A 13,395-nucleotide genomic window follows, 5' to 3' on the forward strand; every position below is an offset into this window, starting at 1 on the left:
ATTTGTGATATTTATTTTTTTTTCTGGATGCCACTCGCACAGAAACCGGATGGGCGTTTGACAATAATCTCACAAGAATGCACGCCAGAGAAGCAGCAATGAACCGAAAAATAAAGTTTTTTTTAAAGAGTCACATGCACACTGAAGACACAGCCTGGTAGGGTATAAAACTCGTACTGAACAGTGATATTTGTGTGCTTCAAGCATGTACTTTCTCCCCCAAAATGATGTGCCATGTTCCCTTTAACATTCTGCAAACACTGCTGTGGGCCTTTACAGAAAAAAAATAAATAAATAAGCTTTCTGTAATGCCCAATCGTGAAAAACAAACACACTCCTCTTCTGATTAATCCCTTTCTTAACATGGCTGTGGGTATCAAAGTGAGAAGTGTTCCTTTTAACAAGAAAAAAAAGCAAATGAAGCAAGAAATTCTAAATACTTAAAGAAAAGTGTAAAAATAATTAAAATAATTAGGAAAAAATAAAAACATGCTTCACTACGAATGGTCTCAAGGCAAGGAAAATAAACAAACCCCAACGAACACACTGGCCAATTTCAAACCAGTCCCTCTTACATATTCAGTGGCATGGCATTAAAATTTAATGAAATAACCATAGTTTCTATTTTCTCTTTAAAAAAAAACAAACAAACTATCTGGGACTGGTTTGAAATCATGTACAGAACTACAAAGTTTCTTTCCACTGGTGAAATAAATAAGCCCTTCCCCGCTGCTCCTATTTGGCTGGCCATCTGTTAAAGGTATAAGGTTGCTAGCATCTTGACTGACTGACAGACAAAAACCTCTCAGAAAGAAAAGAGAATAAAAACACCAAAAAGACATACGATGATCTTAAAGCTACAAACAGATTTTGCATAATGTCTCTAGCATAAACATTACAAGCGTACATTCCACAAAGATGCTTGTGCTGCGATTGTGAGAATTAACATTTCTTTGTGGCTTTTAAGAAAGAATAGAAAAAAAAACAACCTGTAATTTTTTGCCACTTCAGGTGTCCACCAAAGGATCATCATCATCTTCTTCTTTGGACAGTGAAAACTCCAGCAAAAACTTTGAATAGCTGATGCAGCCATCATTTCTCAACAGGCAACTGATTTTTAAATCACTTTCATGAATAATTACATACAGTATAACTGCCACCGTTATCAATAGTCATCTCCAATACCTGACAATTTCACCCAATAATAATCTGTATACATTTATATAAAACAATATTTAAAAAAAGACTTATAAAACTAAAATGATACTGTCTTTATAGATTGGACTCTTTACTCCATGATTCTTATCAATATACAGATTGTGTGGTCCGTTCAGACATTATTATTGGTCAACAGTCCGAAATCCTCCCTCTTAAAGTTTTACATCCACTGGATAAAGGCCATCCTTTCTATGAGTGTCAGACACTGTTGTCAGTACTCTGTGTGCTAATGTACCAAAGTAAAATGGCAAATCATTGACTAGCTATGCGTGCTCTATAGACAAATCTGTACCCAGCTGTGATGATACAGTCGCATCAGTCTATGGCTCACAAAGTGGCTAATTGTTTGTTCAAATCTGAAAGGCTGGCAGATAAGACTGGCCAGTGGCATTACAAAGATAATAAAGTGAGTACCAAACAGGCCTGCTCCCTTAGTCCAGCGCAGCAGGAGCCTGTAGTCATGAATAATATCCAGCTCGGGTAAAAGACAAGTGGAAGTTGTCCAGTGACTTTCTCCCATCCTTGTGGCAGATCATGTGGGATGTTTGTCACTTAAACCGATATCTCATATGTGGTCCCTCCGACACCGGTTACCTTCTTCACCCCTCCCCCTGGTTTGGATGTGGTGTGATTAGCCAAGACTGGGCGAGAGGTGGATCTGATTGGACAGCCATCGGGAGGGGAGGAGCCACATCAGGGTAGAGGAGAGAGAAGAGAGGGAGATGCAGGTGAGTGGTTCTTTTTCGAAAATAAAGCACTAACCGCAGAAGTTTCTTTACACGAGATCTTGTAAGGCATTCGGTAACTACACTGAGTGAGGACAGGGGAAAGACACAAAAGGCTACAAGGCAAAACACAGCAGCATGGGCAGACATGTCACATTCCAACAACTAAACCAAAAAGACTTACACAGACACAGTTTACTATTCAAGCACTAAACAGGTAAAGACTGTAAGTAAAACATGAAGGAGGAAAAGGAAGACTCACACAGATCATGGAAGAAGAGGAGGGCTGACACAAACCAGGAAGGAAGAGTAGTAGGAAAAGGAGGAAGAAGAGTAGCAGGCTGACGGATCTGGCGACGGATCACTACTCACTGTGTAGCCTGTTGCCCTCCTCCCCCTCCCAGCACAGCGCCTCCTCCTGCAAGTCGAGGCTTGTGCTGAGGCCCTGCCTCCATATTGTAAGGCAGGGACTTGCCTAGGGAGAGGCCACGAGGAGGCGGGGAGACAGGGGGCTCGAGCGATCGAGCCCCAGGAGAAGAGGATGAGGAGGAAGGGTTACGAGGGGGACGGGAAGAGAAGTCCTGGTTATGCTGAAGCAGGTGGTGGGTCTCAAGTGGCCCAGCGGAGGAGGGAAGGGGAGGGCTGACAGCACGCAGGTAGGCCTTGTGGGGGGAGGAGAAAGTGGCAGAGCCCTGGAGCAGCTGCCCCTCCCTCTGCTGGGCAATCTGAGCTGAGAGAAAGGGCGACGTGTAGCCCTGCAGCGGAGTACTGGGTGACACCACCTCAGTCTGGCCCCTTACAGCTGAAGAGAGAAATGGAGCATGAGGCTTCTGTGGTGACAGCTCGTGGGCGGCTGACTCGAACTCTGGGCTCTCGGATGGTGTCAGCAGGCTATCATAGGACAGGCTGCCATTCCGAGGTGTCTGATTGGCCAGGCTTTTGTAGCTGGTGTCTGTGGTGCCCTCTGAATGGAGCGTGGCCAGCGGGTTATGTGCAGTGTGTGCTGAGCGCAGGCTGGAGGAGTGTGAGCCACCAGTGGACAGAACCAGAGAGGATGGGTAGGAGGTGTAGGAGCGCCCAGTCAGGGAGTAACCTGACATGCCCCCTAACACCCCACCAGCAGTCCCGCCAGGGCCTCCGGGGCCCTCGCCCCTTTCCCCTCCCCCTCTGCGCACCCCTACACCTCCCCCCACCACTGTGGTTCCATCCAAGCTGCTCGGCTCAGAGCGGTAGCTAGGTTGGCGGCTGGACTGCAGGATGGAAGGAGATGGAGAGTCAAGACTCTCTCCACGGATCATCTGAAGAGGAGAGAGGAGGAGAAACAGACCAAAGGGGAGAGGGTAAGGAAAAGTGTGATGAAGATGAAAGCAGGAGTAAAGAGGGGAGGGAGAAAGATGAAAATTACCACCTTGCCGTGGGAATAGAAAGCAGAGAACAGAAAGCAATTTTGTAGAGATTTTTAAACAGGGAAAAAAATAAATAAAAGAGTGGTGGGGAGAACTGGATGCTTGACCGGTGTGCTACTCAATCATCACACTACTGGATTGGGAATATTGACTGGTTTCAACAAGCACTAACACTGCATGTCAAAGACTGTGTGTGTCAACAAATGAATGGAAATACAAAAACATATGGAACATGAACTATACATTGCAGTCAATGCAGTCTCAGGGGAAAAGGACAGATCCATTCAAACACACAGAGACAGCCAAAGGGATACAGGTATACACACGTACTGAGACTTACTGATCAACCGATGGCCACTGAATGAACAATTTAAAGTAAAAAAAAAAAGGGGCATGTATTAACCATTAAGGATTTAGAGGGGCAGGGCATATAAGCCACCAACGCTTCCCCTGTTTCACGCATTAAGCTTGAGCACATCTGTGAGTTTTTCCTCATTAAGCTATGTATAAATCAACAAGGCTGTGTGCAGATGGTATTTTGATTTGATTATGTCTGCGTTTTAAATGTAATTAACTTCAGCTATTTTTTCCTTTTCGTACATGGTTTACACAGAGCACTTTAAGGTGTCTGTAAACTAAGATCTACCTTGTTGGGATGTGTGAGTGCAGTGTGGTTTCTCCCTGGGCTGTTGAAGGTTGGCCGGTACTTATACATTGATGGCGTAGGTGGTGCTTCAGTCAGCAAGCTGCTCTCTGAGTGACAAGAAACCAAAAGTGACATTTGAACAAGGTCTGTTTATGATTAGAAAACAAATATTCATCTATTTACACAAAAGCTAAGAACTCTCTCTGCATATTCTGTCATACAAAGTGGAATCCTAGGTTCAATTATGCATTTGTATGTGCATCTCACCCTCTGTGTCAGCACGGGGAAGGCCAGGGTAACGAAGCTCTGGCTTTGGAGGAGGTGGAGCCTCTGCATCCGCTGACTGGCTCTCCATCTGATCTAGACTACTCTTGGACTGGAAAGGATGAGGACCGAAAACAAAAAGCCATTCAGTGAAATCAGACTGCCTGGAACAGAGGGCTAAATCTGTAACGTTTTCCAGGTTTTGATATCTGATTAATGTTGCAGACAATTTCAGGATCCTGTGGGAGTGAATTATCTTTTCTCATAACCAAACATTAAAAAAAGAAAAGAAAGTTTGACACCCAATGACTGAGGGGAAAATGTAAAATAATTAATTTAAAAAAAGCATCTTCCATCACACAAACTCTTGAATGTTCTGAGTTTTGCCCTCCATGCTATTGAGTCACGACAGACACACACCTCTCTCAAAACACGCAGTTTCACAACATAGACGGTGATACATGGTAATACTAACAAGTTAATATTTGGTACAATGACCTTTATTCTTCAACACAGGCAGCTTTCTACTATGTTCTTCAAGTAGTCTTCAGGAGCACTTCTCCAGGCTTCTTGAAGGACTCTTCTTTGCATGTTAGCTGCATTTTGATCTGTTCTCTGTCAAGATGATCCCACTCATCCCTAACACACGTAGAGTGTTCCAGACTTTGGGGAGACCAATCCATGACTCTTAGTATCACACTGCTGTTTTTTTTTTTTTGTTTCCTTTTATATCCAGATATTTTTTACTGTATTTGCAGTGTTTTTGGGAGTACTATCACAAACAAAGCCACTACCATTAAGATGCTTTCCACAAGTAGCTCAATGTGGCTCAATATCGTGCAATTCTTTTCTGCAATCATAATTCCATTAATTATAACAAAATCTCCAATACCACTAGCTGAAATGCAGCCCTAAACCATTCACATGCATTTCAGCTAGTGGTGATCAACAACTCTTGAATCACTCTTGTTGGAAAATTCTGACAAAACAACACAAAGAAGAAGAAGACTACTATTAAGTTATTCAATCTCTACTAATAGTATGGTCTGCAAAACTACACCTGCTGCTACTTTCCAGCAGCTGCAGCACCAATATAAACTACATTAGCTGACTGCTAACAACCAGAGTTTCTGTGTTGCTTCTGACCTTTTAATATTTAAACATGAAATTAAAATTGATGAAATATTTTGTGCACCAGATTTCTCTTCTCTAAAACTCATACCACAGTAATAATATAGACATATAGCATATCTGTGGAGCTGTTATAAAGCGCTATACAAATACAGGCCATTTATCAGGCCATTTATATCCAGACTTCTCTGTACAGACTGCATGTGTTTGTTCAATTCATTATAACTCACCCTAGTGCTATGTCGGTCATTCTGGATGCCGTTGTCCAAGACCTTGGCTTCTAGTTGAGCTTCAGTGAGAGCAGGTCTAAGAAAAGGTGGCTGAACTTCCACCATCTGCCGGCCCCGCCAACGACCTATGTATCTATAACACACACACACACACGTATTCAAAAAGATACAACCCAGCTCTGTTGACCAACACCTCACCCACTCACTCCAAAGGTCTGCATTAGATATTTAATTACCTCAACAGACCAGAATGAACTATAAAAGAGTAGGGTGGAAAAGTGGAAGGGGAAAGAGAGCAATGGAAAGAAAGAGGTAGTGGAAAAGGAATAACTGCAGAGCTGAGTGTTAAACGGGGGGGAGTAAATAGATGAGTGCAGAGAAGAAAGATTGCTGACCTGGGGGCTTGGGAGCTGCAGAGTACATGGGTAATATTCCTCAAGCAGCCGTTGGTGAAAGGGTTAACGCCTCCCCGAAACTTCCCTGTCACCTACGCAGAGGGAGCGAGATAAAACAGTTGCATACCTAACAAAAACACATTAACCAGTGTAAAGCATGCCTGACTTATCTCAGTGATGCAGACCGTGATTTGCACAACCACCTCTGGTATGTACCTGTTCATTTGTGGTTCGACCGCGAGCCACCAGCACTATGTGAAACCCAGTCAGACCAGCGACTGGGACAAAAAACAGGCCAGCCACACACATCACACCCATACTGGTGGGGGGGGGGGTTGTCAAGGAAATCACAAAAAGAAAAACCCCTGTCATAAGACACAGGAAAATCTATTCCAATGATGTGTTTTGTGTTTGAGAGTTCCATAATGTGTTGTGCATTTCTATGACAGACTTATGCCAAGTAAAGGATACGTAACAGCAGCACCTGGCGTGTCCAACTCCTGTTGGTGGTGCAGGACATAAACCAAGCCAAAGCCAAATACGTTCATGATGTGGGTTGTGAGAGAAAGTAAGAATAGGAAGAAATAACGATAATTCCTCCGACCAATGCAGTTGTTCACCCAAGGACAGTGGTGATCAAAATCCTAAGAATAAATAAAAAGATTAAAAGATATCTCTCAGAGGGAAACGATAAGAATAAGCAACAACTACAGTACATCATATTGCATGTCCACACAATTTCCACCTCCCACACTCACACATGAAAACTAAGAATAGGACAGATCTAGGCTGTGTAGTGAAACCACACAGGAGTGTATAGAAGCCCACTGTGAAATTAGGACTTGCTATTAAAACTGAAAGACATTTTAACATGAATATATAACAGTCATTTAGGTCATTTTATTACATTAAGTGCTTAAACTCATGGAAACATCAGATTTCCAAGATTGTGTTTCCCTACCATTTAGTTTATAGGTTAAAAAAGAAATAGCATAACCAAGGCAACAACAGAAATTTTAATTAAAAGATTTTTAGCATACATAATTACAAAACATTATCCAATTTTTAATGAAGTTCACTCATTGCTGTATGATACTACCAATTCATTTCTAATTTAGAGCCACAAGAATACCCAGTCAACATTATTAAGCAGGGATAAATGTATAATTATGTACCTCCACACAGTTGTCGCACACTGAGCAGTGCGAGCAGCGCGGTGGTCGGTAGAAGCGGCATGTTGAGCACCACTTCATGCGCACCTGGATGCCTTTGATCTCCACTGTCTTATAGAGTGGAGCGCGGAAGTCATCCTCTTTGTCCTCATCTTCCTCCGCTGCAGACACAGACAACCTGAGATTAAACTTGTATCATAATCACCTAATAACCATCACAAACGGTCTCTCTAAATTACTTTATAGGCAGTGAGTATTCCAACAAATAGTCTTATTTTGCATGTACTTTAAAAGTATTGCACATGCATCATTAGGACGTGACATTTTACTTTCTAGAAGTTCACCTCTGGGAAAGATTCCAGGATCCATAAAAGTGGCCATGCAGAAGTTGGCGAGGGTGAAGAGGAAGATTACGGCATTATATATAGGAATGACAGAGGAGAAATGCTCTGACAACCATGGGCACCTGGAGAGTGTTAAGGAGGATGGAAACAAAATTACAGTTAGACAAGCTTCCACCAATCCCCACACTTAGTGGTAAGATGTGGAAAGGAAAAAAAGTAACCAAGTAACATTTCACACTCCACCATCAACTTCTTATAAGCTTATGTGCAAGCTAAACAACTGCCCACAAAAGTTGCTCAGTGGCAGAAATAGGAGACTGTGTTTGTGTTGGGGAGGTGACAGGTGTGGCTGCGATAAACTATGAACAAATGTTCCTGAAAAGCTGTCAACTTACTTTGAATGAAAAAACATTAAAAGAACAGCAAAAAAAAAAACCTGCTTATTTTAACACTGAACATAATGCATGTGGACGCTCCAGCATGTACAAACACGTGTATGTACACACATGTAGGCCCTTTAAAACCCATGTTTGATATGAAACAAAACCAAGAAACACTCACGTGAAGCAGAAGAAGAGCGTTGTGGCTCCGACAAGGAAAGTGGTGGCTGCAGACACCGGGACGTACCGGCTGGGTCGAAATGGACGGGGAGGAGCAGAAGCAACGCCACCTACTCCTCCCCCAACCCCCCCACTGCTGAAGCCAGGCATCAGAGATAGAGAGAGGGTGGAGGAAGATGGAGAGAGGTAGCTATCTACTGTCTACCTGCTGTAAAGGGGTGCTTTCCAGGTCAAAATGACATATGTGGCGTTCGTCTGGGAGGAGGGGCCATAGCTACTGACTGGAAAAGAAAACCAACACTATGCAAAGCAGCAAATAAAGGGAAACATTAGGGGTTTTCTGTGTCCAGAAACTAAATGTCTCCCAGTACTAATATAATCACTAAAAACAGATTTTTTTTTTTTTTTTACATAGCAATATACAAACTGCTGTGTACAGCTTGTTTAAATATTTGTGTGCATAATCTTAATAGAAGCTTATAAAAGCAAAACTATACAAGAGCAGTGTGATACAAAAATATGTATAGGTAATTCATAAATATTTTTGTATGGCTTTAATGGAACTGTATTTGGTGCAACAATATAAATAAATCTAATCTTCTACTGTTACTCCCTGGCACCAGTGCAACCGTAACACTGCTGTGCATATACGCGAAAGGACCAGCACTCACGCACAAAACACTGGAACAGCTCAGGGTTTACATTAATGCTCCATCACTGGGCTTCAGTTCTGATTATCCCGCTCAGTGAAAATGAAAAGACCAGAAAAATTAAAGAGGTAGTGGGTGTACAGCCAACAGGCCGAGAGCAGAAGCACATGGAGGAGAACAGGCAGAGGATTGAGCGCAGCAGCTGCTGATGACTTCTGTGATCCTCCCGAGAAGGCTTATTTAGGCACTGGGTGGGTGGAAGAAACTGAGGATAGTGGCAGGAGGGAGAGTTCCAGCATTTCAAACTTAGTCCACAGGGGAAAACAACTAAACAAACAAATTCAGTTTTAAACCAGTTGTGGGAAGGGAAGCCGTTTAACATCAAACTAAAGTCCAGCTGGGATTTGTTTAAAAAAAAAAAAGCTGCTATTAAAAAGAAAAATCATAAAAAAAAAAAAGATGTCTAGCCTTTTATTTACTAGGAAAATAACTCAAAAAACCAAGTGGAGTCCCCTGGATCTTCTGAGACTCCTGTTGTCAGTCTCTGTGTCATTAAGGGCACAAAACCAACTCATTCCACATGGAAGTCCCGTGTATGTCACCGAGGTGTCACCACTTTTTGCTGGGATTGGGTCTTCCACCTCCAAATTCTCTGCAGGTTGAGCTCTTTTCCCATACTGCGTCTCCTAAAGAAAGCCACGTAGAGTTTGGATGTCACATGGTTAGATGCATTCAAAACCTTTCCCCCCCCCAAAAAAAAAAAACAAAAAACCCCCAAAAAAAAACAAAAAGATCTTTGGCTCCTTTTCTTCTTTCACACTTGGGTTCTTTGTGCAAGTTGCTGGACAACCCTGTAAGAAAAATAAATCACACAAAAACTCAATGAGCAGAACAAAGACAGGACCAGAACGAAATTGTTTCAAATAATTGAAGCTTTAATGAGCCCTTGGTTCAGATCAGTAGTGTCCAACCAGTTTGTTCCCACAGTACACCTACATTAATAGTCCCACAAAGTCTATATAGCAAGGCACTTCTAGCTGCAATTTTGCTTCATTGGAACACAGCATGCCAACTACAATTTAGCAGTTTGAATCACACAGAAAGTAATCTTTTTGCCCCTCCTGCTATCAATCAGACCCTCTGACCTGTAGAAATATGGCAAATTAAAATCTTATTATTTTTTTGTGTCGCTAGAACAATATTTGTGATGACTTCCGCCTCATGACAAGAAGGTCCTGGGTTCAAATCCAGTTTGAGACCTTTCTGTGTGGAGTTTGAATGTTCTCCCCGTGTCTGTGTGGGCTCTTTCCAGATACTCTGCCTTCCTCACACAGTCCAAAGATAAGGATGAGATTAGGTTGATTCCTAATTCTGAATTAGCCCCCTTGCAATGCTGAAGTGAAGTCCTACCTGTCTTTAGGAAGACCATTTTGGAAACCCGGGATTAGAGTAATGGGTTTTTGATAACCACTATATTTGCATTACATTTATTATCTTTGTCCTATGTGGTGGCAAATTAAATCTTTGCATCTCTGACTGCCAATGCATAATACATCTCATACCATAAGCGTGGAATATAGAATCACCAAATATGTTTGAAAACATGTATACTACAATGTTTTGCAGGTAGCCTTCAATGTATTTCCTTGTTAAATCACAGGCCAAAGGTCTTAGTTTGATTTCACAACAAACCAGACTCACTGACCAAGTTCCTCCTTTCTCTACAAGCTTGCCTTAAGCAGTGTGGGTATTTCACCATAACCCCGTCACCACCTCAGTGACCTCAGGTTGTCAGATGGAAATACCTTCCACGAAGGGAAACTGAAAACAACACACAGACACAACGATCTGTGGAAAAGGTGCACGCCTTTCACACACACAATCACGCTCATACTCCTTAACTCTTGTAGAAAAACTAGTCTGTGAGTACACTGAAAACGGATCCGAAGCAACAGTGTAATCTGATCGTTTGGACACACCTCTCTCGTCAACAACCATCCGTACTAACAAATGGCAGAGAGAGGTGTCAGTAGGTAATAATCGCACTTGCCCCAAAACTACCCCCCCACCACTGTAATACATGTTAATCCTAAAATCTCCGTGTCGAGCATTGCTTATCATGTCACCGCAACAATCTACACATCGCATGCTACAACCGGTCAAGCAAATTTAATACATTTTCCGAGTAACAGTGACATACTCGCGCTTGATTTTTGCCGTCTGCTTTAAATCTACACCCATAGACAGACTTTGACTTCATCTCAAAATGAAACGTTACACATACCAACCGTTAAACAGCAGGCCAGGGCAGTGCTAGGATTCAGTCAAGACCAGCTAACGTTATCATAATCAGCTGCCAACACCGTGAACCTCATAAAAATACACACACCACTGTTTTAAATCCAAAAGCCGCAGAGAAGTAGTAGCCCATGCGACCTACAAAAACCGATTAAAACACGACCCATACTTGGAAATCACAAGATACTGAGTAGGTAATCATACAGTGAGCTTTTTACCTAGCCTAAAGTTTTTTTGCGACACTGTACGATCCTTTACCACAGCTATAAGAGTTAGCTTAACATTAGTTATCTGGCTAGCATGAGAGCTGTACAGTAGCAAATAGATTTTCATTAACAACTGACGAAACAACTGTGGCGAATTTCACCTGAAAAATGGCTAAAAAGAAGAGGTAAAACACACACCTAATCATGAACACACGAGGTGTCTTGCTTGTAGGGTGTGGGTCGATTCGGTCCTCCTTGAGTTAGCCGCTAGCAACCTACTTAGCTCGCCTGCTAGGCCGACGTAGGAATCCCGGAAGTAGCCCGTCAGGCCTCAGGTGGGGCAACCAGCCAATCACAGACATGGAAGGCGTCGACTCTGGGAAAAGAAAAACACTGTGCGTGATGGGCTAGTATTATTATTTTTTGTTTGTTACTAGAAGTAATTCTATATAGATTAACCCTAAAACGATTATGTATTATGTTCTAGGAACATGTGAGTACTTTCATACACTTTCTAAAAGACAATAAGGTACTATTTGTATGCAACAAAACAAACAAGCGCTGCGTTTGAATGGTGGAATGAAGAAGTACTGGCAAGTGTTCAAAATGTTGTGCCAAAAAGTGATCGTCTACCAAAAACTGATTTCCGGTATTTGTCAAAAACTGATTGCTCGTATTTAAACTGCTTTAAGTAACTTGTTGGGCTATAATATGTGAAACATATGTCAAATGCGTCCCTCATGGATGACATAAAGTTATCTTGAGCCACAAACAACATTCGTGCAAGAAGGTAGAAGCCGCAATCAGTTTTTGGCAGTGACTTTTATATAACCTTTATTTATGCAGTTAAAAAAAAAATCTCATTAACATTAAAAATGTCTTTTGTAAGAGTAAGTTGGCCAAGAGGACTCCAGAAATAGCAGCAAATATTACAATAGTTCTGTAAAAATACTTTAAGTGGGGATACAGGACCGGATTGGTTATAAAGTAAGTAGAGTAAATAGAGTTATAAAGATACTTGAAACACAGATAATTTTTTAATTCTATTTTTTTTTTTATATAAACCGTGTTCACCGAAGTCTATTTACCAACATACATAAAGATATTACACGTAAAAATACACAGAAACGCTGGAAATCAGTTTTTGGCACGCAATCACTTTTGGCACAACAAATGGAAGAGGGTAGCGAAGAAAAAGTGGGAGACAGACAGTAGACAGGAGTTCCTAGTGGCTAGTTGGAAAATGCTTATGAGACTGGAGACAAAGCTGGAAAGGATGTGCAGCAGTTTGGATGGTTAAGAATAGAGATGGAAAGATACTTATCAGTGAAAGAGTGTATTGAGATGATAGAAGGAGTTTAAGAGCTTTGCGGAAAGTTAGTGAATCAGTTGGTTGGGTTCATGGTCAGGCTGGGTTTATGTCAGAGATCTGCTCTGAGACCCTTGTTTGTAATTGTGATGGACATTTTGATATATGAGGTAAGCCAGGAGTATCTGTGGACTATAATGTTTGCAGATAACATTGTGATCTGTAGTGAAAGTATGAAGCAGATAGAAGAGAGCCTGGAGAGAGAAGAGGAAAGTTAACAAAGCAAGATAGAATACATGCATATGAATGAGAGGAATAAAGCTGTAACAGTGAAGCTGCAAGGAGCACAAACAAGAAAGAAAGAAAGGGCAGTTTTGCTTGAAAACAGCTTTAAAACCTAAATTCACATTAGTGTGGCAAATCCACCGAAAATGCTTAAAACAACCCACCTGGAACATACCTTAGGGGAAAAAAATGCTATACACCAAAGAGAACAACTGCTGTTTAAAAAGAAAACAGCAGTCACACCAGATACTGATTTCTATATTTTTTAATAAGGAGTTTTATTTGCCATAAGCTGTTTGTGAAAATAATTTGACGGTACACCCACTTGAAATGGTTTTACACGGTTTCTTTTCCACAAAATTCACAATCTACGTTCCAGATGGCCATCTCAACCCTCCACAAAAGACCCACCTACGATTAATCCAAACCCTGCTGGTTATGACAAATGGTTAACACTGACATGCATAAAGTAGGTGCAAAGAAACACTACATATGGCAGGCAGGGAATAGAAAAGAAAAATTAAGTAATTTATTAAAACAAAAAGGTTCAGAAAAC

General features: G+C 41.7%; 1 protein-coding gene across 2 annotated transcripts; it reads right to left on the reverse strand.

The window, feature by feature from the left end:
• Positions 1–14: 14 nt before the first annotated feature.
• zdhhc5b (zinc finger DHHC-type palmitoyltransferase 5b) lies at positions 15–9,101 on the reverse strand. Of its 2 annotated transcripts, none has more exons than XM_005723159.2 (11): positions 8,093–9,101; positions 7,532–7,653; positions 7,191–7,348; positions 6,487–6,659; positions 6,232–6,334; positions 6,016–6,107; positions 5,621–5,753; positions 4,263–4,371; positions 3,996–4,102; positions 2,316–3,241; positions 15–1,876 (listed from the first exon to the last, which is right to left on the reverse strand). In XM_005723159.2, the coding sequence occupies exons 1-11, from the start codon at positions 8,239–8,241 to the stop codon at positions 1,771–1,773; spliced, it is 2,178 nt and encodes a 725-aa protein (XP_005723216.1). In that variant the 5' UTR covers positions 8,242–9,101; the 3' UTR covers positions 15–1,770. The 2 variants fall into 2 exon arrangements, 1 of the variants encoding a protein (XP_005723216.1); XR_311456.1 differs by having other exon boundaries at positions 1,815–1,876; positions 2,206–3,241.
• Positions 9,102–13,395: the final 4,294 nt, after the last annotated feature.

This window comes from Pundamilia nyererei, unplaced genomic scaffold (genome assembly GCF_000239375.1).
Source record: "Pundamilia nyererei isolate P.nyererei 1_Seehausen unplaced genomic scaffold, PunNye1.0 scaffold00008, whole genome shotgun sequence".
Lineage (NCBI taxonomy): Eukaryota > Metazoa > Chordata > Actinopteri > Cichliformes > Cichlidae > Pundamilia > Pundamilia nyererei.

Bases quoted from the DNA above. Each gene is read 5' to 3' on its own strand.
- zdhhc5b (XM_005723159.2), bottom strand. From the start codon at position 8,241: ATGCCTGGCTTCAGCAGTGGGGGGGTTGGGGGAGGAGTAGGTGGCGTT. The intron at 4,103-4,262 runs GTGAGATGCACA...CTTGTCACTCAG, and splicing joins TCCCCGTGCTGACACAGAGG to AGAGCAGCTTGCTGACTGAA. The intron at 1,877-2,315 runs GTGAGTAGTGAT...CTGTCCAATCAG, and splicing joins GGAGGGCAACAGGCTACACA to ATCCACCTCTCGCCCAGTCT.